Genomic DNA, 22,712 nt, shown 5'->3' with positions numbered 1-22,712 from the left:
CAAGGCGTGCACAGGCGCCACAGGGCAGGAGCACGAACACTGGGCCGTGAGCGCTCACCGGGAAACATGCCAGGGCCCCCTCAACACTCGCCCCTGAAGCCTTTAGCCCTTTCCCCAGGCAGCACTTGGAGAAACAGACACCGAAGCGCACGTCGTGCCCCCCAGCACCACCAGGGGTCCCTCCTGAGCACCACAGGGCAGCCTGCGCCTCTTGTCACAGGGCCAGGTCCTGCTGAGTACATGGAGGGAACCCCCCTCCAGCCCCCCCCCCCCCCCCCCCCCCCCGCACAGCCAGGCCCCCAGAGCCGAGCCGACCTTCAGGGGCAACTTCCGGGCACAGGAGCAGGCTGGGGAATCCAGCTCAGCCCAGAGCACCGCACAGTTGGCCTCACGGTCCCAGCAAATACGCGCCAAGGCTCAGATCCAGCAGGCGGGCAGGCGGCAACTCCAGGTCTGTCCTTTATTATTCACCAAGACCAGGGTGGGCAGAGACAGGAAGTGCTCCCAAGGGGCCTGTCCTGCACCCAGCTCAGCCCCAAGGGGACCCAGGAGCTCCCGAAAGCATGAGTGCGCTGGGCACTTCCCGTCCAGCCAAGTCCGAGCTCACAACCGTCCCCAGAAAGCCGAGCACTGAGGAGTGAGGCAGGCGGATGGAACCAGGAGGGCTGTGGCCGACCCGCCCTCTTCACGGGCACCATCAGAAAGGCAGCGCCAACCTCCCATGGAAGCCACTTGCCTCTTTCTTCAACATTAGATCTATCTCGGCAGTAAGTACATGTAGGTTTCCCGAGGACAGTAACTGCATCTAGGTTTCCTGAGGACAGTAACTGCATCTGCGTTTCCCAAGTCTCTACAAAATCCATTGATACAGATGAGAGACACAGTCGTAGCAATAAATACCGCCTCCTCAGCACAGGACGGTGTCTTCGCTGCCCGCGGGGCCAGGCTGCCCAGCCACGACGCCCGGCTCAGTTCTTGGCCTTGCCCTTCTTGGCAGGGAGCTGGCCCGTGGCTTCCAGATGCCTGCTGACCAGGTCTTCCTGGGTGGCTGGGGCGCACGGCTGGTACCGGCAGTACTCCATGGTATACTCGCCCTTCCCCTGGGGGAACAGAGTTCTGTCTGTCTGCTCCCCGCACCGCCACTTTGTCCCACAGGCAGACCGAGCGCCTTACCTCCGTGCATGAGCGCAGTTCCGTGGAGTAACCAAACATGTCGTTGAGCGGGACCTGCAGAGGAAGCGCGTCACGGGCAGACCAGAGGCACCCAGGCCTGGCCGCCAGCCGCCGACCCTCGCTTCACCGCAAGGGGGAAACCACGGGCAGCTACGGGGGAGGCAGCTTCCTCCCTCCCTCCCACATGGGCCCCTGCCTCAAGCCCACCCCCAGCCATGGCCCAGACTGTCAGGCAGTTAACGCTTCGGGACATGCAACGGGCACGCCGTCTGACTCCTGAGACACACTTTCCCCCAGACCAGGCCAGGCCCGGGACCTCCCAGGCCGTCCCAGCAGCCACCACGACTGCCGCTCCCCTCCCCATCCCGCCCGCCACACCTCTGCGTAGATCGTAAAGTAGTCTTCCACGCCATCCTGGCCTGTGATCACCCCGTGGCGCCGGTTGAGCCCCGCGATCACGGGCCCCTGGAACTCATTTGGGGCCACGACCTCCACGGACATGATCGGCTCCAGGATGCACACGGTGGCGTTTGCCAGGGCTGGGGCAGGAGACAGGACAGTGAATCAGGGAGGCCCCCAGCAGAGGGGGGCTCTAATACCCCACCTGGCCCGCTTCCTCGGGCAGTGGGAAGAAACACCTAGAAAGAAAACTGGATTCTGGAGTTCCTGGGACTGCGCATCCATCCTTTAAGAAACCATGGACGGGCTGGAGCCAAACTGTCCAGTGGGTAAAGCACTTGCCATGTATGGGGCCAACTTGGTTCTCGTCACTGGCACCCTTATGGTCCCCCGAGCCCAGAGGATTCCCCAGCACCACCGGGTATTCCTACCCCCCTTCCGCCCACCACCACCACAAAAAACCCTCATTACGCTATGAAACAAAAACCAAAGATTGGTGGGAGCCAACCCTGACTTTCCTGGAGGGTCCCTCCCCTTCCCGAAGCCCATGGGAGGCTGGGGGGTGGGGGGACATGCCCAGAGCAGATCCCCCCAGCACCAATTCCTCGGGGCTTCTGCAATGCCTCTAACATTCTGACACCCCGCTTGGAAAATGTCCCTCTAGAGCCTACCAAGACCAGAGAAGGGCTCGGGGCAGGGCTCGGGGGGGGGGGGGGGGGGGGGGGAGAGGGGCTCACGCCCACATGTGGTCCACTCGATGTTGAGCCTTGCCGAGAGAGCAGCCCGCGTCCAGCCTCCCAACGCACGGCCACCTGCATCCGTGTGTCCGATGGACACTGGAGCACACACGTATCCGACAGACATCCGAGTCTGACTCACACTGCTGCCCGGAGGGAGTCAGGAACGTGCTCGTTCTCGTGTATTTCACGAAAACCTCACGAGCACTTGAACTCTCTCCCAATGTGTGTGACAAAATAGCTGACAAGGACGGTCACTCTGTGGCCAGCTCAGCCCAGCTTTCTCACCCTACAACAGCCCGGCAGCCCGGCCAGAGGCGATGGTGAAAGCTCATTCGTCACACATGCTTGCTCTCACCCCCTGACAGATGAACTGGTCTTCTGCTCGGGGACAGGTGAGAAGCCGGAAGGGCAGACTCAACCCCTTCATGCGGGGGCGGCAGGTGCCCGTTCTCTGGCAAACACCCAGAATCAGGTGACAACCCCACTGGCCCACACTGCTCAGCCACCACACTCGCTACCCTGGTGAACGTCTGCTGCTGCGCTACCCTCGCTACGCTCAGGGGTCGTTCCTGGTGGGGGTTGGGGGCCCCATGGGATGTGGGGGTTGAACCCGGGTCGGCCACAGGCAAGACGAGTGCCTTTCCTGCAGGACTATCACTCCGGCCCAGATTCAGTGACTTTTGAACTTCAAGTGTCTTTAAGAAAGCATCGGGGGCTGGAGCGATAGCACAGCGGGTAGGGCGTTCGCCTTGCATGCGGCAGAGCCGGGTTCGATTCCCAGCATCCCATATGGTCCCCTGGGCACTGCCAGGAGTAACTCCTGAGTGCAGAGCCAGGAGGAACCCCTGTGTATCGTCAGGTGTGACCCAAAACACAAAAAAAAAAAAAAAAAAAAAGAAAAAAAAAAGCGTCACAATGAAAGTAGTGAAAAATCTTCTAATTTTGTCAATTATGTTGAATAAGATGAAACAAAGCACAAAAGAGACTACTGTCACTTTGTGACAGATGCTTGGTGACACGGGGCGTGCAGTGAAGCACCGCACTCCCAGCCTCCTCTGTCCACCCCCAGTCTCCTCAGCACCGTCCACTCCCTATCTCCTTGGCACTGTCCACATCCACTCCCCCTGTCCTGGGCACAGGCCCACACGGCATTTGCCGTCGAGAAGCATCAGCCTGGAGTGGGCCTGGGCCCACTGTGCAGGGCCTGCAGGCACTGGCTGGGGCCTCTGGCCAGCCGTGCAGGAGCCAGCGCAGGACCAGACCACAGCCCCGAGGGACAGCAGGAACGGAAACTGGCACTGTGACTGAGGTCACTTCCCTCCGGCCATCTGGTGCTTAGAGGAAGAGGCTCCTGTGAGCTGTGAGTCACCAAGGTCCCTGCCCAACACTCCCATCCCCACTTCACCCGCGGCCAGAGAGTGACCTCTCTGGCTACAGGCCACACCTTTGAAGTCTCCTGGTGATGACCCCGAGGTCAGACTCTGAGCAGTCTCAGGCAGAGCCGCACTGGGTGCCTGAGGCTACAGCCCCCCCACCCCGCCCATGGGGCAGCAGCATTCACAGAGACTGCTGTGGGTCGGCTCAGACGGCTTTTACAGACTGACCAGGGTGGGGATCATTCAGAGGCAGAGCACAGCCATGCGTGGGAAACGCCCGGCATGGCACGTTCCAGAGCACTGCTGGGTAGAGCCCCGCACGGCAGACCCCAGCCCCAGAGCACTGCTGGGTACCGCCCCTGCTGCCGCCGCACTGTGCTCTCTCCTAAAACAGCACCACAGGCCACATCTGGGCAGGGTCCAGCCCCCAGCGCGGGGAGCCGTCACACTTCATCACCAAGGACGCCTGTGGCCCCCTGTGCGGGGAGAGGGTCTGTACGGTCCCCCAAGACACGGGGCAGAGACACAGGCCAGGAGCAACCCCCGAGTACCTGCAGCCTAGGGCCCAAACACCTCCTGAAACAATTCTTTCGATTAAAAAATAAAGTCTCTCAAAATACACAGCCATCATCAAAATGCCGCCCAAACCAACTTACAAATTTATGGATTTCCTGACATCTGAGTCACTAAAAACAGTGCAAATGTGATTTTTCTTTAGTATATTTCTTAAAATGCTGAACATTTGTCTTCTTTACTAAAATCGTAACTTACAGATTACCTAAGAATTTTAACGTTAGAAAAATATACCACGGCATTTATGACAAAGGAAGGGAACGTAGGGCCCCCCTCACCTGGTCTGGTGGCTACCCCAGCTCTGGAGTAGATCCCGCCCCTGCAGGTGGGCCCCACCCATGGACGCAGGCCCCGCCCCTGCACGTGGGCCCTACCCACAGACACAGGCCCCGCCTCTGCAGGCGGACCCCACTCACAGATGCAGGCCCCGCCCCTATGGGGAGACCCCACCCAGGGGCACAGGCCCCGCCCCTGCAGGTGGCCCCACCCAAGGGGCACAGGCCCCGCCCTTGTGGGTAGGTCCCGCCCACAGATGCAGGCCCCGCCCCTGCAGAGGCCCCGGCCCCAGCCCCGGCCCCGCCCACCTTGCTTGAGGGCGCCTTCTCCAGCCCGGATGAAGGAGATCTCATTGGAGTCGACCATGTGGTGCGCCCCGTCCTGCAGCACGAAGCGCAGCCCCGAGAGCTTGTGCCCGGACAGCGGGCCCTTCTCGCAGGCGTCCAGGAAGCCCTGGGGAAGGAGGGTCTCTGCAGAGGGGCTTCCCACACACGGAATCCAGGAAGCCCGAACAGCCCCCGGCCCCGTCTCTTCTCCCGCCTCCAAATCCAAAGGAGCTGGTGAGCGGCCCAGTCCCGGCCAGGTTCCCTGGAAGGCTCTGCAGAGCCCTGCCGAAGGCAACCCACAGCCGAGCACACGCAGGGGCCCGGGTGGCACCCGAGGCACCTGAAAGGGGCACCTAGACGCATCTCCGAGAAGGATCTAGCTGCTGGGTGTGTGAAGCGCAGTGAAGCAGAGAACCGGGTACAGACAATCACCAGAGTTGCTGCAAGCTGATCCAGTACAAGATCCCGACAGAAAGCCTCTGCTCTCTGAGAGGGGGGCCCTGGAAATTCAAGTTTACTCTGGTCGGGGTCACACCAGCGGGATCGGGAGCTACTCGTGGCTCTGTGCTGAGGGTCTCTCCTGACATACGGATGCCGGGGGCCACACCGAGCCAGCAGCAGACAAGGCGAGCACCCTCGCGCTGCTCATCTCTCCTGAAGATTTCCACTACCCAAAACACAACCATTTCTGCTGCACCAGAAGCCTGCACTCCAGGGGCCAAGTCTGGGAGGGACCTCCGGGCTCTGCTCCGGCCCGGGCAGTGGCTGCGATGGGTGGTCCTCACTCCCCCAAATGGGGACCCCACCTGCACCCAAACCCAAGGCGCTGCCGGGTGTGAGACCCCGACACCTGCATGAAGCATCTGCCCGTGTCAGTGGGTGCCGTGAAGGCTGGATCAGATGGAAGCTGCCCACACAGAGCCGCCGTCTCTCCGACGGGCCCCCAGACACGGCCTGGGAACTACCTAAGGGTTAACCGAGGCCGAGAGACTGCACAACGGCAAGGCATTTGCTCTCAGTGCACACGGTCAACCTGGGCTTGATCCCCAGCACCCCGCAGGGTTCCCTGAGCACTGCCAGGAGTCGTGATCACAGAGCACAGAGCAAGGAGTCAGCACAAAACACTCTGAAACACACTGACAAATTTAAAATGCAAGGAACGTTGTCTGCGCCGCTTTTACCTTCTCCACAGCGGGCACAAACTGCTTGGGCACGTTGGCTCCGAATGTCTCATCGGAAAACTCCAGCTTTGTGTAGTTCTCCGGGTCCAGGGGCTCCAGGACCCCGATCACTCTCCCAAACTGGCCGGCACCCCCCGACTGCTTTTTATGCGTGAATTCAAACCTGCAAGTGAGGCAGGAATAGAAGATTAGCAGGCACGGGACACGCACATCAAACGGGGTCCTCTCAGGGCAGACGCAAGTCACTCACCCAGGGCCCCTGCGCGCCCCCCCTGGACTCTCTCTGACATTCCCTGGACGCTGCCGACACCCTCACGGAGGGAAGCTCCAGAGAGGTCAGTTTCCACGCAGAGATGACCACGGCGGTGCCCTGGGCGCCGGGACGCCCCCTCCCCGGGTGGCCCATGGCTGAGCTGGTCCCAAGTGTCTCCCAGCACTGAAGCTGCACCAGGACAAGTGACAGGGACAGGCGGAGCCCCAGACGCGGCCGCTGCTCTGGGACTCTCAGGGGCGAGGGGTCACCGCCGTGCAGCCTGCCCGGGAAAGCCCAGCTGCTGCGCCAAGAGCAAACATCACACCCAGTGACGGGAGGAAAGTTCCAGAATGGGACGTGTGGCAGCCCTCCCAGACAGCCTGCACCATCTCCCACGGTCCTGCGTCCCCAGGGACGGGGCTGGCGACGCAGAGGCGGGTCCTGGGGGAGACAGCTCCGGCAGGGCCGCCCGCAGGGAGCGAGCGGCAGGCACCACGCCACAGACGAGTGGGCGCAGCACAGGCCGCGCGGTCCCTGCCAAGCTGCCATTTCCCCAGAGGCTCCCGCGAGAACAGAAGGGGATGGGCATGGCCAGTGCCCAAGGCGAGGCCAGGTGGAGCGCAGGGCGGGGCCGCCAGGGAGGGGCAGGAAGGTGAAAGGTCTCGGCGGCCAGGTGCGGAGCTGAGAGCAGCCCAGGGTGTCCTTCAGGGCTCTGACTCTCTGGGCACAGCAGGCCATGGGCCGGGTGATGTTCACACCTGATATGTATGACACAGGCGACCCGCCTGGCCCGAGACCCACAAGGGGGCCCGCACACTCCTCAGGCTCAAGAATCAGGGATTCTGGCTCCTGTCCAAGAAACTTTTTCCTCCAGCAAAGACCTCGAGGAGGTTCTGGGAGCGGCCGAGACGGGGGGTGGGCGCTAATGGCAGGAGGGGGGCTCTGAAAGGACCCCCCACATCCCCCCTGCTGCCAGCCTCAGGCGGACAGAGACAAGCCGCTCACACACCGCTTCCAGCGGCTCCCCGGGACTCAGCCTGCGGCACGTCCCCAAAGCACCTTCGCCTTTCCAGAAAGACGCCAGGTGTCCCAGCCCCGCCCTGGGAGCCTAGAGAGACCCCAGGAACTGCCAGGTGTGGCCCCCCAAACCACAGCCCCAAAGGAAACCAAGCTCTTGGGAAAAGCCTGGAGGAGAATCTCCCTCAGGGCCCTGGTGCGCCAAGGGCGACCCTCCTGCTCCTCTCTGGGAAGCGCAGCAGGGAGCAGCAGGCCAACCCCCTGCCCCTCCCCCCGAAGCTGCTCCCAGTGCTCCGTGAGTTCTGCTTTCGGGTCTGTCCCAGGGTCTCTTTCACTGGGGCTCACCGGGGGACTGGAGGGGTGCAGGACGCAGCAGCTTCCTCCCAGCCCCGCCCTGCCCGGCTCCCCGCGGCTCCCTCCCAGCCAGAGGCCCTTGCGGGCAACACAGTGGCAGGGCAGTGGCCCAGCCCCTTGCTGGCCAGGAAGCCCCAGCCGGCAGCTGTGGGGGCAGAAGTGGAAGCACGAGACCCCCCCACTGCTGACCCCCACCCTGACCCCCTGGCTGCACGGAAGGGGGGCGCCTGGTGGGCGTTACTGGAGGGGTGAGGAAGGAAGGAGGAGGGAGAGGGAGGGAGGAAGGAGGCGCGGGGGTGGGGAAAGGAGGGAGGCGGGGAGCGAGGGAGGGAGGCGGGAGGAGGAGCCGCCCCGCCCCGCCCGCCTGCCGGGCCAGCCCGCCGCACTTTGCTGCAGGAAGGAGCAGGACCAGCGTCCAGGCCCATGGAGATCCCGCCGACCCATGCGCCTGCCTCGCGGGCCGCCTCCGTGGTCGAGAACTGCATCAACTACCAGCAGGGCACCCCGCACCAGGTGTTCCTGGTGGGCGCCGTGGAGCGGGCCAGCCTGGAGGTGAGCGGGCAGCAGCCCTCCCTTCCCTTCCCGCGGGAGTGGACGCCTCTGAGTGTCTCTCAGGACGGCGGCCGTATTTCCCCGCCATCTGCTCAATGGGCCCCGAGGGAGGCGGCCGCTCCCGCTGCCCCTGCCCTGCAGGGCACCCTGGCAGTGTGGCTGGTGGGTGTGGGCAGGCCGAAGTGTGTGTGTGTGGGGGGGGGGGGGGGGGCAGGTGCCACAGCCTCGGCTGGGCAGCCAGGGCTGGGCGGGCCGGGCGGGGCACTCGGCCCTGCAGAGGGTCCTGAGGCAGCACAGGGGCGGGGGAGGTTTGCTCCAGCTGCTCCAGCCCCCCAGCCCCAATTTCCTAGCCGTGCAGAGAGTCATCATCCTAACGGCTCACACCACACACACTTTTCTCACTTTTAGGACATTCCAGGAAAGGGACATAAGTATCATCTAAAATTTTCTCTGGAAGAAATCATCAAAAAGGTAAGTGCCGGAATGGGAACCTCTTCAGGGCTAGACTCCAGACCCGCTGGTCCCAAAATGACATTTTTCAAAGGCGGCCGGGAAGCTGCTGCCTTCAAGTAGCACCGACCACCCAGGGTCAGCTCCTCCCCTGGCTCAGGCCGGCAGGAGCTGTGGAAACCAGGCTGCAGACATCAGTGCAGCAGCTCCCATTAAAGTGCTCTGCCCTCACAGAGCCGCGCAATCAGGCCCCGGGGGACGGGCCTGTTCTCTCGGCCCCATCATTTCCTCAGATCCACCTCCTCTCTGGTCCTGATTAGCGCAGCCGCGTGCCGGCAGTGATTTCCTGGCAGGGGCAGGCTGAGACCCACGATTCCAGCAAGGGCTGAGAGGAGGCAGGAGAGATTTTAAAACCATGCAAGTGTTCAATTATTAATGAGACCCGCTTAATATGGTGTGATTTGCACCACAACTCTCATGGAATCAAAAATAGATCGCCCTTTGCTGAGCTCAGGAAGCTCAGGGAAGGCATGTGAGTGAGCAGATAGCCATCGCCGTGGCCATCGCCATGGCAGGGGGCGGCTCCCTGCTGGGGCAGGAGCCAGGCGCGAAGGGAAGGTCTGAAACGGGACCAGAGCCTGAACTCGGTCAACCAAGTCAAGACCAGGCCTGGCCCTGCACAGGGACATCCCACCATGCTGACACAGTCCCGCGAGCCTGGACGGCCCTCATGGCCACACTGACCAGATACAGGGTCGGTTCCCGAGACTCCTGCTTGGGCAGGACCCGGTCAAGGGAGGCCGCCCCAAGTACAGATCCCTGCAATCTGTTTCTTGCAGCAAGTTACCGTGAACTGCACCGCAGAGGTGCTTTATCCGCCAGAAGGGCAGGACACAGCCCCCGAGGTCAACTTCACATTCGAAGGAGAGGTCGGGAAGAACCCAGATAAAGAGGACGACACATTCTACCAAAGACTGAAGTCCACCAAGGAGCCACTGAATGCACAGAATATTCCAGGTATAGAAACGCGGTCCGAAACACCCTTCCTTTCACTTTGCAATCAAGTCAGTTACTTATGCTCAATTACTCCTCCAGATTGTTGTCGGGAGTAGACTAGCCTTTAAAGAAAAGTTAACAATGTAACGCAACAAAAACATTACAGATTTTAGAAATTCAGGAAACCACCGCATTTTCACATTGGAGGGGAACAAGATATTGCTTAGAACTGAACTCTTTTTTTTTTTAAGGTGGTTCTGTATGTGCAAGTTATATCACGTCTTTCCCCCCACCAGACAATTTTGGGAATATCGCTCCAGAAATGGAGCCAGTTCGACATTTAGGCTGGGTCGCCTGTGGTTATATCATATGGCAGAACTCTACCGAGAACACGTGGTACAAGATGGCCAGGATCCAAACTGTCAGACAAGTGGTGAGTCATTCCCAGGCGGCGTGCAAGGGTTAACGCTGATTCAAAGCCTCAGAACCCATGACCGGGCGAGGAGGGCGAAGAGGGCCCCTCCAGCCACGCTGGACCTGGGGGGCGGGGGCCACACCCACAGAGCAGCTGAGCAGCCCAGGTTCAACCTGGGGTTGCCACACAGATGCCAGCGCCCGACCCCTGGACCTCTTGGAGTTAAAACCGAGGCCCTGGGCTTCTGCAGTGGAGTCCCCGCCAGCCGAGGCAGTGTCGGACGACCTGGCCTCAGGCAGGCTCCGTGCCCGCCTCATAGCTCCTTTCTTCTTGTTTGTGCTTGGGCCACGCGGCCAGTGTTCAGGGACCATTCCTGGTGGGCCGGGGATGGAACCAGGGTCGGGCTTATGCACAGCCAGTGCCTGCCCCCGTTACTGGCTCCCTGGTCCCCCCACCCCATTTCCTCCTGGGTTTGTGTTCAGACAGCAGCGGGTGCTGGGCTGGCGGGGAGAAGCCTCGGCCGCAGCCCGCTCCTAAGGGCCCCTCAGTCTCCTCACGGCCGCCTGTCTCGCTGGTGCTGGCCTCAGTTTCCACAGAACTGCCTCTGAGGCCCCACCTCCAGGGTCCCACAGAGGAAAATGAATCTGTTCACACTCAGTTTTACCGAGAGATTAAAAAAATTAAAAAATAAAGTGCCACCATGCAGTACCTGGCAGAACTTTTAAAAATCCAGAATGCCCGGCAGTGCAGGGGCCACGGTGGTGGGGCCAGTGCCTGAGCCTGTGGGCACTGGAGGCTGGACTCGGGCCCCTGCCGTGCCGGGCGCCTCACACCAACCGTCAGCTCAGCCGGGCCTGGGGTGGGCCAAGACTGAGCACCAAATCACCAAATCAGAAAAACGCCACTTGCATGGCATTGTACCATTTCCTGTTGTAAAATGGAAGGAAAGGGAATTTCTGTTTCCTTTCCTGGAAATGGTCATTTTGCTGGTTTCTCTCTTAAAAGCAATGCTTTTCTGAACGTTCAAGAACCCTAAGTGAAGGTACAGACTGCGCCTGGCGCCCATCTTCAAGGAAACCAGCTGGGTAGCGGCCCTGAGCAGCCAACAAAACCCCATGATTCTTTTTCTTTTTTTGCTTCTTGGGTCGCACCCAGTGTTGCTCAGGGGCTACTCCTGGTTCTGCAATCAGAAATTACTCCTGGCAGTTGCTTGAGGGGCCATATGGAATGCTGGGAATTGAACCCAGATGGGCCGTGTGCAAGGCATACGCCCTGCCCGCTGTACTACTGCTCCAGCCCCCCCATCCATGATTCTTAAAAACCGTTTTTAACACCAGAAAATAGATTTTCTGTCAGCCTAAACTGAAATCATGACATCCAATTCTCGTTTACCTGAAAATACAAGTATCATAGCTACCAACTGACAAAAGCATGTTTAAGTCCCACATTTGCCAGTGGGAGTGGCTGTCACTTTCTATGCCTGTATTCTTGATCGTGCTGGGGACGGAACCTGGGGCTGCCATGGTGTGACCCCGAGCCTAGGCCCGGCCCCTCGGATGTGACTGACACCAGGCCCATGTCTGTGGTTCTAGCCGAGAAACGACGACTTCATCGAGCTGGATTATACCCTTCTCCTCCACGACATCGTGTCTCAGGTAAGGCTGCCCGTGCCCCGCCGCCCCCAGCACACAGACAGGCTGCCCGGGCCCCGCCGCCCCCAGCAGACAGACAGACAGATGGCGCCCGCCACGGCTGGCCTCAGCCCCAGGGGGCACAGAAAGGCGGAGCCCTGACCACAGCCCGGCGCTCTTGGGCACTTGCCACGCCACTGCTTCTGTCACCCACAGGAGATCATCCCATGGCAGATGCAAGTTCTCTGGCACCCGCAGTATGGCACGAAGGTCAAACATCACAGCCGCCTGCCCAAGGCCGCAGAACCGCAGTGAGGAGGGACGGCGCCCCTCCCCCTCGCCGAGCCGCATGTCCCCCAAATAAAAGGCTCCCCCCCCCAGCCCAAGTGTCTGGTGCCGCCTACTTACGGGACGGGGGCAGTAATGGTCTCTCTGAAGGCCACCTTGGGCTTTCCGGTGACACAGGGACAGCCGTACTCTCTCTCCATCCGCTACAAAGACGAGGGAGAGGACGTTCTCACGTGTTCCAGGGCGAGCCGCAAGGGAAACCCCCAAAGGGCCTGACCACCCTTCACCGAACACGAGCACACAAGAGCCACTACGCCGGTGCAAGGACAGGACACGGAACCTGCTGTCACACTGAGAGAGGCTGGGCTGCCGGCTCGGGGCCACTACACTCTCCACCGCTCACACACGCGTCAGCGACCCTGCCCCTCTCCACCCCAACTCCACTTCTTCCTTGGCATCACCTGGGAATGCCACGATGAGGGGTCGAAACCCACATGTCTACAGTCAGCTTCAGGGGCACCCACAGGACAGGAACCCGCCCCGTCCCCGCCCCTTCCCACGGGAGCCCGCCCTGCGGGGGGACCCTCAGCTCGCTCCTCATCGTGCCACGGGAATGGAAGCACCTCAGAGCCTCCCTGCCAGCTGCCCCCAAGACAAGGACCAGGGCCCACGGACCCCACTCTCCAGCGCTGGGGATGATGGAGGCTGGGAAGGTGAGAGACAGACAGACAGACAGATACACACACCCACCCGCCCTGGCCAACCTGAACAAACCCCCGCAGGTGGTACCTGCTCGTAGATTTCCAGGTGTGTACACACACACACACACACACACACACACACACACACACACCTGAGCGTAGATTTCCAGGTGTAATTCCCCCATCCCAGAGACGATCGTCTCTTTGCTCTCGGTGTCAAAGTGGACTCTAAACGTGGGGTCTTCTCTTGTGAATCTGCTGATGCCTTTTGAGAATTTTTCCAGATCATTCTATAACAGAACATTGCGATAGCACAGCGGGTAGGGCGTTCGCCTTACAAGCGGCCAACATGGCCGACCCGAGTTCGATTCCTCCGCCCCTCTCGGAGAGCCCGGCAAGCTACCGAGAGTATTCGATATGCCAGACACAGTAACAACAAAGTCTCCAATGGAGACGTTACTGGGCCCGCTCGAGCAAATCGACGATCAACGGGAGGGCCTTTACCTTTACCTTTACCTATAAATCCTACTAAGCACGAGAAGCCATGGGATTACTGAGAGCCCGGCAGAGTGAAATCAAAGGCTCCGACGGCTGTGGTCAGTCACGGCTCCCCTGGCCGAGGAAGTGGCTGTACCTCACAGCCCCGCGGGGGCCGCCCGCAGGCAGAGAGGAACCCCCGGCCTCCCCAGCCTCCCCAGCTTCAGGCGCAAAGCCGTTCCCCTGGGGAAATGGCTCCTGAGGCTGGCTCCCATCCCCAAGTTAGGGCCAGACACCAGGGGCTCGGCCTGTGGAACCAACTCTGGTTTCTCCAGCAACGGTTAGTGACCAGGCGCCACCTTGACCCGACGGTCAGCGTGTGACGTGCTGGATGCTGCATCTCCATGGGTCGGTGGCCCTACATGAACACGTCCCCCCAGCCCCAAGGCCATGGCTGCCCCATTCCTTGGGGACTCAGGTGTGCTCTGGGGGCGGGCTCACACCCACCTTGTTGGCCGGCTTCATGGCGATGGAGATGACAGGGTCGGGCACGTGGATGGACTCCTGAAAATTTCCAGAGCCAAGAGTGAGTCGGGGTGACTGGCTTTAGGGTGCCATTTCCACAGGAGGGTAGTTGGCAGCCTGAGGCGAGAGCTGCCTCTGCAGTCAGCAGGGCCGAGCAGCCGTCAGCTGGTCAGGAGCTCCCGGTCACACGTGGGCCTGTTAGCTTCTCTGCCCGGGAAACTGGCACCCAACACCGAGATGAGGACGCCGTCCTCACGGCTGCCCCAATGGCCATTCCGCCAGCATGCCCGGGACCGAGACAGCAGCAAGGACCCGCATCAATCTTGGGGCAGCCTGTCCCCACCCACCACCAGGGGGGCTCTGGGGGCACAGACGGACACGCTCCACCTCACTGACCCCCTGTGGTCCCAGAGGCAGTGATGCTGCCCACATTGGCCCAGGGCAGAAGGATCAGCAGGCCAACTCACTCCCCAGATCTGCTTGGTGTCCTGAGGAGCCGCCAGTGTCCACTCCACTCCCACCCTCAGTCCCCCGGCCCAAGGAGCTCTTTCGCGTCTGCCAACGCACGAGGAGTCTGGCAGCTGCCCAGGGCTCCCTGTGGGTGGCCACAGCTCCCTGCGGGTGGCCCCGGCCCGCAGGCCCTCTCGGCGAGTGACTGTGGGTGGCCACGGCTCCCTGCACGTGGCCCCGGCCTGCAGGTCCTCTCAGTGAGTGACTGCAGCTGGCCACAGCTCCTTGTGGTGCCCCCGGCCTGCAGGCCCTCTTGGAGAGTGACCAGCAGTCCCCAGGCAGGTCACCACACGCCCGCGGTCCTCTACGGACAAAAGGGAAGTAGAGCACGTGTCTCGGCCACGTGAGGCTGAGCCATGGGGCCCCTTCTTGGGCACCACAGCTGCGTCCCGCACCCCAAAGAGGGAAGCGGTGGGCCTGGGGCGCTCAGGCGCCGGGTGCAGGGCCCTGCGAGGAGGCCACTGAGGAGCGGAGGCAGCGCCCACACACACTCGATCTGCTCTCTGCCCGGCCCTGTGGTCAGTGACGGATCCCGGGGGGACCAGGTGATGCTCCAGGAGCCACACTTTTGTCTCAGGGTCACCTCTGGTGGGGTTTGGGGACTGGCCTTGTGCAAGGCACGCCCTCCCCCCCGCAGTGTCCCCTCTCCACCCCTGTAATTCACTCCTACATGAGCAAAGAGCACGTGCCCCGTGCACGAGGCTCCACCCTGCTCCTCTCCTGAGCCAGGGGCCCAGCTACAGGGCGGGGAGGGGGGTCCCGGGCCCCAAGTCCTGTGTGGGAGACCCACGCACCTTCACAGGGACCTCTGGGTTTGAGGTCACACCTGGTGCGGTCACTCCCGGCTCAGTGCTCGGGAGCACTGCCCCGCACACAGACGTGCGCTGCGCCCGGCCCTGGAGCAGGCCTGGGGTGGGCCGCGTGCGCGGGGACGGGCCACTCACCATGGACAGGCCGCTGCTCTCCTTGCTGGTGAAGGTGTCCCCGCTGGCACAGTCGATGCCGAACAAGGCACAGATGTCGCCCGCAAACGCCTCCTCCACGTCCTGAAGGGAGCAGAAGCCTGTGACGACACTGGCCAGGCACCCGGGAAGCTGTGCAGCCGGCGGGGCCTGCATAGGGCTGTGGCACCCGTCCACATTCCAACTGTCCCCCAGCACAGCCAGGTCAGACACGGAACCCACAGACAGACAGACAGACAGACAGACACACACACACACACACACACACAGAAATAGGACACACACATTCCCCTCAGAGCCACGCAGTCAGGCGCCCAGTGTACAACTCCCACCCATGCACCCCATCATCGAGGCCTTGGCTAAACCAAGGCCAGGGGTCTCTCGGCCCATGGCGGGGTCACACACAGGCCCGTGTGGCAGCCCAGCCTGGAAGGAAGCGGACACAAAGGCGGCAGCGCGGCAGGAAGCGGCAGGGCCTCTGGGCTTCCTGGCTTTGTCCCTCCGCGGGCTGGTGAGACCCCCACAGCTGCAGCCGCGCCGGCAGGTGCATCTCTGTCCCGGCCCAACGGCCCCGTGCCCCTCCCGCAAGTCAGCGTCTACAGTCTGGGGGCGAGGCAGCAGGGACAGTCGGAGGCTGAGGGTGCAAGATTTGCTGCCTCCAGGCACACAAAGCTGACCCGAGGGTGGGCGGGCTCTATCCCCCCTGGGCCACCTGTCCCCGCCCACGCTTCTCCCAGGCCAGGCCATCGGGATCGCATCTGCAGGTGGACTCTCGCACCTGTGGTGGCATCGCACGGGGTCGAAGACAGGGCTCCACGCCACCCCAACCCCCGCAGTCCCTCCTTCTCCAGGAGGCCAGCTCCCGGGGGCCCGCCTGCTCGCCGAGCCCACCCGCTGCGCCCAAAGACTTACCTCCATGGCATCGGCATGCATGCGCACCAGCCGCTGCACCCGCACCTTCTTCCCCGTGCGTGTGTTGTAGATGGTGTCGCCCTTCTTCAGCTCTCCCTGGTAATTGCGCACGTAGGTCAACTGCCCAAAACGGCCTGCCTGCGAGTCCCAGAGGAGCAAGGAAGGAAGAGAGAGAAAGCAGAGGGCGTCGTCATCATGGGGGGAACTGCATGGAGCGAGGAAGGAGAGAAAGCAGAAGGCGTCATCATGGGGGGAAATGCACGGAATCAGTATAGAAAGGAGAGAAAGAAGATGGTGTCATCATGGGGGAACTGCACGGAGCAAGGAAGGAAGGAGAGAAAGTGGAAGGTGTCATCCCAGGGAAAACTGCGGAGAGCAAAGGAGAGAGTGTGGAAGACATCATCCAAATGCATGGAGTAAGGTAGGAAAGGAGAGAAAGCGAAAGGTGTCATTATGGGGGAACTGCATGGAGCAAGGAAGGAAAGGTGAGAAAGTGGAAGGCGTCATCCCTAAAGGAACTAACTGCACAGAGCAAGGAAGGAGGAGAAAAACTGAAAGGTGTCTTCCCAGAGGGAACTGCACAGAGCAAGGAAGAAAGGACAGAAAGTGGAAGGCGTCATCCTAGAGGAAACTGCACAACCAGTGGGAACTTCTCAGGAATTCCAGCAGAGATACTGAAGCTGCCCGGCCACTGGCTAGGAATGAGCTCAGCAGGGCCAAATGGGGGAGGGCCCTGAAGGCATGTGCCGGACCCAAGTTCGATCCCGAGGGGGAGCCTGGGGCCAGGCACGGCTGATGCAGCCATGAGACCGGATGATTAACCTAAGCACAGTGAGCGACCGCCAGCACACACACATGGGGGTGGGAGACAAGCCCCCCCCACCCCAAATACCGCCTGGGCTGCCTCTGCCCCCTCATGGTGAGGGAAGGGGGTCACCGGCCACGTGTGCAGGAGCAGAGGTTAGGTGGCTGTGGTGGGGACCCCAGGGCAGGCGTCTCCCGGCAGCGGACACACACCTCCAGCTTGAAGGCCAGGCCAACGAACGGGTGCGAGCTGTCGCGCAGGGGGCTCATCAGGACGCGGGTCTTCTCCTGGGAGGCGCTTCGGAGAGAAGCAACACGACAGTGACACAGGCGCGCTGGGGCGAGTCAGGTCTGCCGCAGCCTGGGCCCGGATCCTGGCCCCTGCAGTCTTGACCACGCACCAGGAGCCCGGCCCAGCCAGCCGCGGCCCGAGTCAGTGGGAAGCAGGCCCCTAACCCCGGCGGGCCAGACCTGGACAGGGAGGTGGTGCTGCCCCAGTCTTTTGGGACTTTGGATCACACCCGGCAGTGCTCAGGGGCTACTCCTGGCTCTGCACTTGGAGATCACACCTGGAGGGGCTCGGGGGACCATGTGGAATGCCGAGGATCGAGACCACGCTGGCCACGTGGAAGGCAAGTGCCCTCCCTGCCATGCTGCCGCTCCAGCCCCAGTGTGTGTGTTTCTGTATGTCAAAGTGGCTTCCCAGACAAGCAGCGGTTTGACTTGGTTGTTTCGGGGTGACAACACTGCTCAGGGTGACCTACATGGTGCCGGGTTGGGACCCGGCCAGGCCACCGCCTCCACACACGCCTTCCCCCCAGACCATCCCCAGCCCTGACTGACACTAAACGCCAGGAAACTCCGCCACCACCTGACCATGTTTGCACACGGACCAGGACTTACTCCTCCTGGTTGAGAATCGCGTAGTTCTGGACCTCCGACGGGTCGGGGAGGTACTCGAGCACGGCATCGAGAAGCGGCTGCACACCTTTGTTCTTCAAGGCACTGCCCAGGAGGACGGGGGTGAAGGACCTCTGCAGAGTGGCTCTCCGGATGGCGAGCTGTGACCGGAAAAAGCACCATGAGTCTCAGGAGTGCAAGAACACACCAGCCTGGTGCCCTCCAGGTCACCGGTCCATCCACTGGGCAGCGGGATCTGGGGAGGGGACGGGCGGCCAAACCGGCTGTGCTCAAACACCCCTGGTGGACCCGGCGGGTTCTCCGGGGGCCGGGGATGAGCCGGGAAAACGCCCCCCACTGCCCCATGGCCCAGGCCCTGGTCAGGCGCCTTCAGGGCTTTCTCAGAACGTCACTGATGTCAGCTGAAGCAGACACACACTGAAGGTGTGAGCACAGAAGCTTCAGACCCAGGCGAGGCTCTGCCAAGGACCCGCGGCCTTCCCACAGGTCAGCAGCACACACAAGGCATGCAGGGAGCTGGCGTTTGTACGCTCACCCGGAACAGAATGGGACGCCTCAAGGGTCTGCACGCAGCCCTGAGGGGGCCACACGTGTTCCTCTGTGGCAGCAAACACCGCTGAAAACCCCTGCGGGCCGATGTCCACTTGTGCAAGGGCAGGCAGCAGGTCAGGACCACAGTTGTGGACAGCCACTGCCAGGTGGCGGCATAGGGGGCAGCAGGGGCCACTGGGCACGGGGGACCCAGCTCCGCCTCCCTCCCGGCAGTGCCGTGGCCCCTGCCCCAGCCCCGCACACAGCCTGTTCCTAGGGCCCAGGGCGTTCACTCCACAGCCACACAGAGAAGCACGGCAGTGGGGAAGACGGGGGAGAAGAGACAGAAGAAGCGGCCCCGTATTCTCGAGCCTCTTCAGCTGGGGCGCAGGCCCGCAGGAGCAAAGTGACTGTCCCGGTCAGTGTCCAACCCCGACCTGCTCTCCACAGCCATGCACCTGGGGCCGCAGGAAGGCGCCTGGGGTGGCGGTGTCACTTTAAGACACTCTGTCCCCCACCCCCCCCACCAGCGGACGGCTCCGGCCCTGCACATGGCACGGCAGCTGGAAGCAGGGCGGGAGACCCCAGGTCCAACCATCTACACCCGCGGGCCCATGGACTGGCTGAAAACCACTTTCCGCCTTCACTCGCTGAAGAGCTGCCGTGGTGAGTGTGAAGCACCCGCTCGCTCTAGTGGAATGCGCCCACTCAGACCTCATTGCTGATAAGCAGGGAGTCCCCGCCAAGGCCGGACGCCCCTTCCCCAGTGACGGGGACTCGCAAGCACTGGCCTTTAAGTCAGAGACCGACGGGGTCTTCTCCTCCAGGAACATCTCCCCCAGCTGCTCATCTGAGTTGGCCACACACTCAATCAGCTCCTGCCGGTGGTCTGCTGCCGCTGCCCGGAAGTCTGCCGGGATGTCCTCATACCGGACCTCCTGACTGGGCAAAGCCAACCCGTGAGGCACTTGGGAACCTGGATGGCTGAGAGCCACCCGGGGGGGGGGGGGGGGCGGGGGGCACAGAGGGCGCAGAGAGGGGCTGGAATCTGGGGGAGAGGGCTGATATTTGCACTCAAGCGCCCAAATGCCACAACCGTCACAGAGTCATGAACTGCAATGCAGACTGTTGCAGGTGGCAGAGGGCCGGGGCTGACTCGGAAGCCGTGCTCACGCCTGCAGGACGCGCCCGTCAGACAGAACCCGCCTCGCTCACGACCAGCGCCTCCCTGCGTCCCTCTGACCCTCCCCGAGACCAGCTCAGAGCCTCCAGGCTCACCCGAAGTCGCCGTCGAAGTAGATGGCCCGCTGCTCCACGAGGTCGACGAGGCCCTTGAAGCCGCCCTCCAGGCCGATGGGGAGCTGCAGGAAGGCCGCATTGTGGCCGAGCTTTGACCTGCGAGCAGCAGAGACTGCGTCAGCCCCCCAGGAGCCGCCTGCGCTCCCCAGGGAGCGGGGTCCTCGGAGGTCATGCACAAGGTAGGGAGAGGCCGGAGTTCTGAAACTGCAGTTACCAACTGAGGAAACGGGTGAGGGCAGGAGCAGAGAGAGTGGGGCGGAGAGGAAGACGCTGCCCAGAGATGCCCGCCCAGGGACCGCCTACCACCTCTCCCGGCCCCGAGCACAGGTGAGGCCAGCCCCGGCTGCCTGAGATGCCACAAGTTCCCAGCGGACAAGGCCCCGCTATCCTGCCGAGGGCCACACCACCCCACATCCCGCACTCCTTCCGGGGCTACGGGCAGGGGCTCGGCCCCCACAGGCCGGGCCTCAGTCCCACAAAGGGCCAGGCATGGACGCTTGAGGGTTGCGGCTGCTGCGGTCACTCTGGCCACCACGGCCGGCTCGGGAAGTTTCGATTCCTCTGGAGGAAGCCGAGGAGAAACAGGAGCACTTCCAGAACCTTCTCTAGCTGCCAACACCGCTCCCGCCTGCCAGACTGTCCCCACCCACCTGGGCGCCCCTCTGCGGGCGGCAGGGCCGGCACCCACCTCATCTGCTGCAGGGCGCGGGCCGGGTTGGAGCCGGTGCGGTCCAGCTTGTTGATGAAGGCGACGCAGGGCACATCGTAGCGCTTCATCTGCCGGTTCACCGTCAGCGTCTGGCACTGCACCCCGCCCACGGCGCACAGCACCAGCACGGCGCCGTCCAGCACCCGCAGCGCGCGCTCCACCTCGATGGTGAAGTCCACGTGCCCTGCGGGACAGGAAAGGGGCCTGAGCAGCCACCCGCCGGGTGCCCCTCACCCGCCGGCCCGGGGTGTCGATGATGCTGATGGTGCCCCTCCCCCCACCAGCGGGTGCCGCCACCTACCCGGGGTGTCGATGATGTTGATGTTGACACCCCGCCACAGCGTGTAGGTGGCGGCCGACTGGATGGTGATGCCACGCTGCCGCTCCAGCTCCATGGAGTCCATGACCGCACCCACGCCGTCCTTGCCCTTCACCTGCAAGGCCCACAGTCACAGAGCCACCCGTCACCAGCCTGCCCTCACTGAGCCTGTCCGCTGCTCGCCCGCTGGGCCCCGGGCTGGGGGGGGCAGGAACCTGTTTGTGTTCTGGGGCCCCCCAGCAGGACTCTGGTGTCACCCCTGCTGGCGGGCGCCCCCAGGTCACGAGAACACGTGCCCTCCCCCGGACTATCACTCTGGCCCCCTCTCACGAGCCGTCGTGCGTGTTTGGCGAGGGTCTGTCCCACGTGACGACTGAGTATGAGCCCCCAGCGGACCCCTGGCACCAGAGCGTGCCAAGACGAGCCCCCGGTCCCCCGCGGGTGCCCACCTCGTGCATCTGGCCGATGCGGCCCGTGTAGTAAAGCACGCGCTCCGTCAGCGTGGTCTTCCCCGAGTCGATGTGCGCTGAGATGCCGATGTTGCGGATCTTCTCATTGGGGACCGCCCGCGAGGAGCAGCGCCGGCGGCAGCCCTGCCAGGGGGCCTGCAGATGGGAGGGGGGCCACACGCTGACTCCCCGGGCTTCCCGCGGGGCCTGACCGGGCGCCCCCCTGACACCAGGCAGCCCTGGGGACCGCGGGGGCTGAGACATGGCATGTGGCCCACCGGGTTCGACCTCCGGCACCCCAAAGGGTCTCTGTACCCCGGCAGGGAGGCTCCCTGAGTACAGAGCCGGGATCAAGCCCCGAGCCCCACAGGGGGCCACTGAACAGGTGCACTGGACAGGTCACCGGACATGAGCTGGCACATCTGGTCCCTGTAACAAACACTGTTCGGAGCAAACTTAAGGCTCAGGCTCTTTTTAAGAAGCATGATGGGGCTGGAGCGAAAGCACAGCGGGGAGGGCGTTTGCCTTGCTTGCGGCCGACCCAGGTTCGATTCCCAGCATCCCACAGGGTCCCCCAAGCAGGAGTAATTCCAGAGTGCAGAGCCAGGAGGAACCCAAGTATCACCGGGTATGAGCCGAAAAGCAAAAGCAAACAAAAAATGAAACATGAAAATGTTCTCCCAGTGGTTCAGGTTTTAGAGACTTCCTATGTGCCTCCCTGGGTTGGCTCCTGCACGCTGCCGGACCTAGAGTGAGCCTGGAGCCCCAGAAGGTGCAGCAGGAGGACCAGCCCGGGCCTCCTGCTCGACACCCGGGGCACAGCACCCTGGGGTGGGTCCAGGACACCCTGGGGTGTGCACCCGGGGGGGGGGGGGCGCGTGGGGCATCCTCCGTGGGCACCCTGGGGTGGCCATCCTCGGGGGAAAGGGAATACCCTGGGGTGGGTCCGGGGCACTCTGGGGTGGGTCCAGGGCACCCTGGGGTGGACACGGGGGGGGGGGGCGGGCATGGGGTATCCTCGGTGCGCACCCTGGGGTGGGCATCCTCGGGGGAAAGGGGATACCCTGGAGTGGGCACCCTGGGGTGGGTCTGGGGCACCCTGGGGTGAGCACCGGGGGAGGGGGCGTGGGGCATCCTCGGTGCGCACCCTGGGGCAGGCATCCTCGGGGGAAAGGGGATACCCTGGGGTGGGCACCCTGGGGTGGGTCCGGGGCACCCTGGGGTGGGCACGGGGGGGCGTGGGGCATTCTCGGTGCGCACCCTGGGGTGGGCATCCTCGGGGTAAAGGGGACACCCTGGGGTGGGTCCAGGGCACCCTGGGGTGGGCACCCAGGGGGGGCGTGGGGCATCCTTGGTGCGCACCCTGGGGTGGGCATCCTGGGGGGCAAGGGGACACCCTGGGGTGGGCACCCTGGGGTGCGCCCGGGGCCCCCTAGGGTGAACCCGTGTACCCGCAGGGACCCTCCGCGCACCTGCCGTCCCGCCCAGCTCCGGGCCGCGCCGGCGGCGGCCGCCAGCAGCTTCATGGCCGTGCGAGGGGTGACACGAGCCCACCGGGTCGCTGTCCGGGCGCCGCAGCCCCGCCAGCAGCCG

The 22,712-nt window shown here is 63.0% G+C and overlaps 3 protein-coding genes across 3 annotated transcripts in view; 1 reads left to right on the top strand and 2 right to left on the bottom strand.

The window, feature by feature from the left end:
• MFSD1 (major facilitator superfamily domain containing 1) overlaps nucleotides 1-22,712 on the bottom strand; it is an 88,273-nt gene that overhangs the window by 31,774 nt on the left and 33,787 nt on the right. The gene's annotated exons all lie outside the window — the stretch shown is intronic.
• Nucleotides 454-22,712, bottom strand: GFM1 (G elongation factor mitochondrial 1). Its single transcript, XM_056113953.1, has 18 exons — nucleotides 22,592-22,712; nucleotides 21,120-21,275; nucleotides 20,653-20,785; nucleotides 20,331-20,535; nucleotides 19,622-19,738; nucleotides 19,135-19,285; nucleotides 17,795-17,952; nucleotides 17,105-17,189; nucleotides 16,088-16,225; nucleotides 15,158-15,259; nucleotides 13,686-13,742; nucleotides 12,854-12,991; nucleotides 12,121-12,203; nucleotides 6,045-6,207; nucleotides 4,846-4,990; nucleotides 1,552-1,712; nucleotides 1,174-1,227; nucleotides 454-1,100 (listed from the first exon to the last, which is right to left on the bottom strand). Exons 1-18 carry the CDS (start codon nucleotides 22,643-22,645, stop codon nucleotides 969-971), a joined length of 2,232 nt encoding a protein of 743 aa, XP_055969928.1. The 5' UTR covers nucleotides 22,646-22,712; the 3' UTR covers nucleotides 454-968.
• Nucleotides 8,092-12,037, top strand: LXN (latexin). Its single transcript, XM_056114263.1, has 6 exons — nucleotides 8,092-8,220; nucleotides 8,629-8,691; nucleotides 9,510-9,687; nucleotides 9,963-10,099; nucleotides 11,674-11,736; nucleotides 11,929-12,037. Exons 1-6 carry the CDS (start codon nucleotides 8,092-8,094, stop codon nucleotides 12,025-12,027), a joined length of 669 nt encoding a protein of 222 aa, XP_055970238.1. The 3' UTR covers nucleotides 12,028-12,037.

The sequence above is a fragment of the Sorex fumeus genome, unplaced genomic scaffold, assembly GCF_029834395.1.
Source record: "Sorex fumeus unplaced genomic scaffold, SorFum_2.1 ptg000024l, whole genome shotgun sequence".
Classification (NCBI taxonomy): domain Eukaryota; kingdom Metazoa; phylum Chordata; class Mammalia; order Eulipotyphla; family Soricidae; genus Sorex; species Sorex fumeus.
This window is presented reverse-complemented; position numbering and strand designations above follow the sequence as displayed.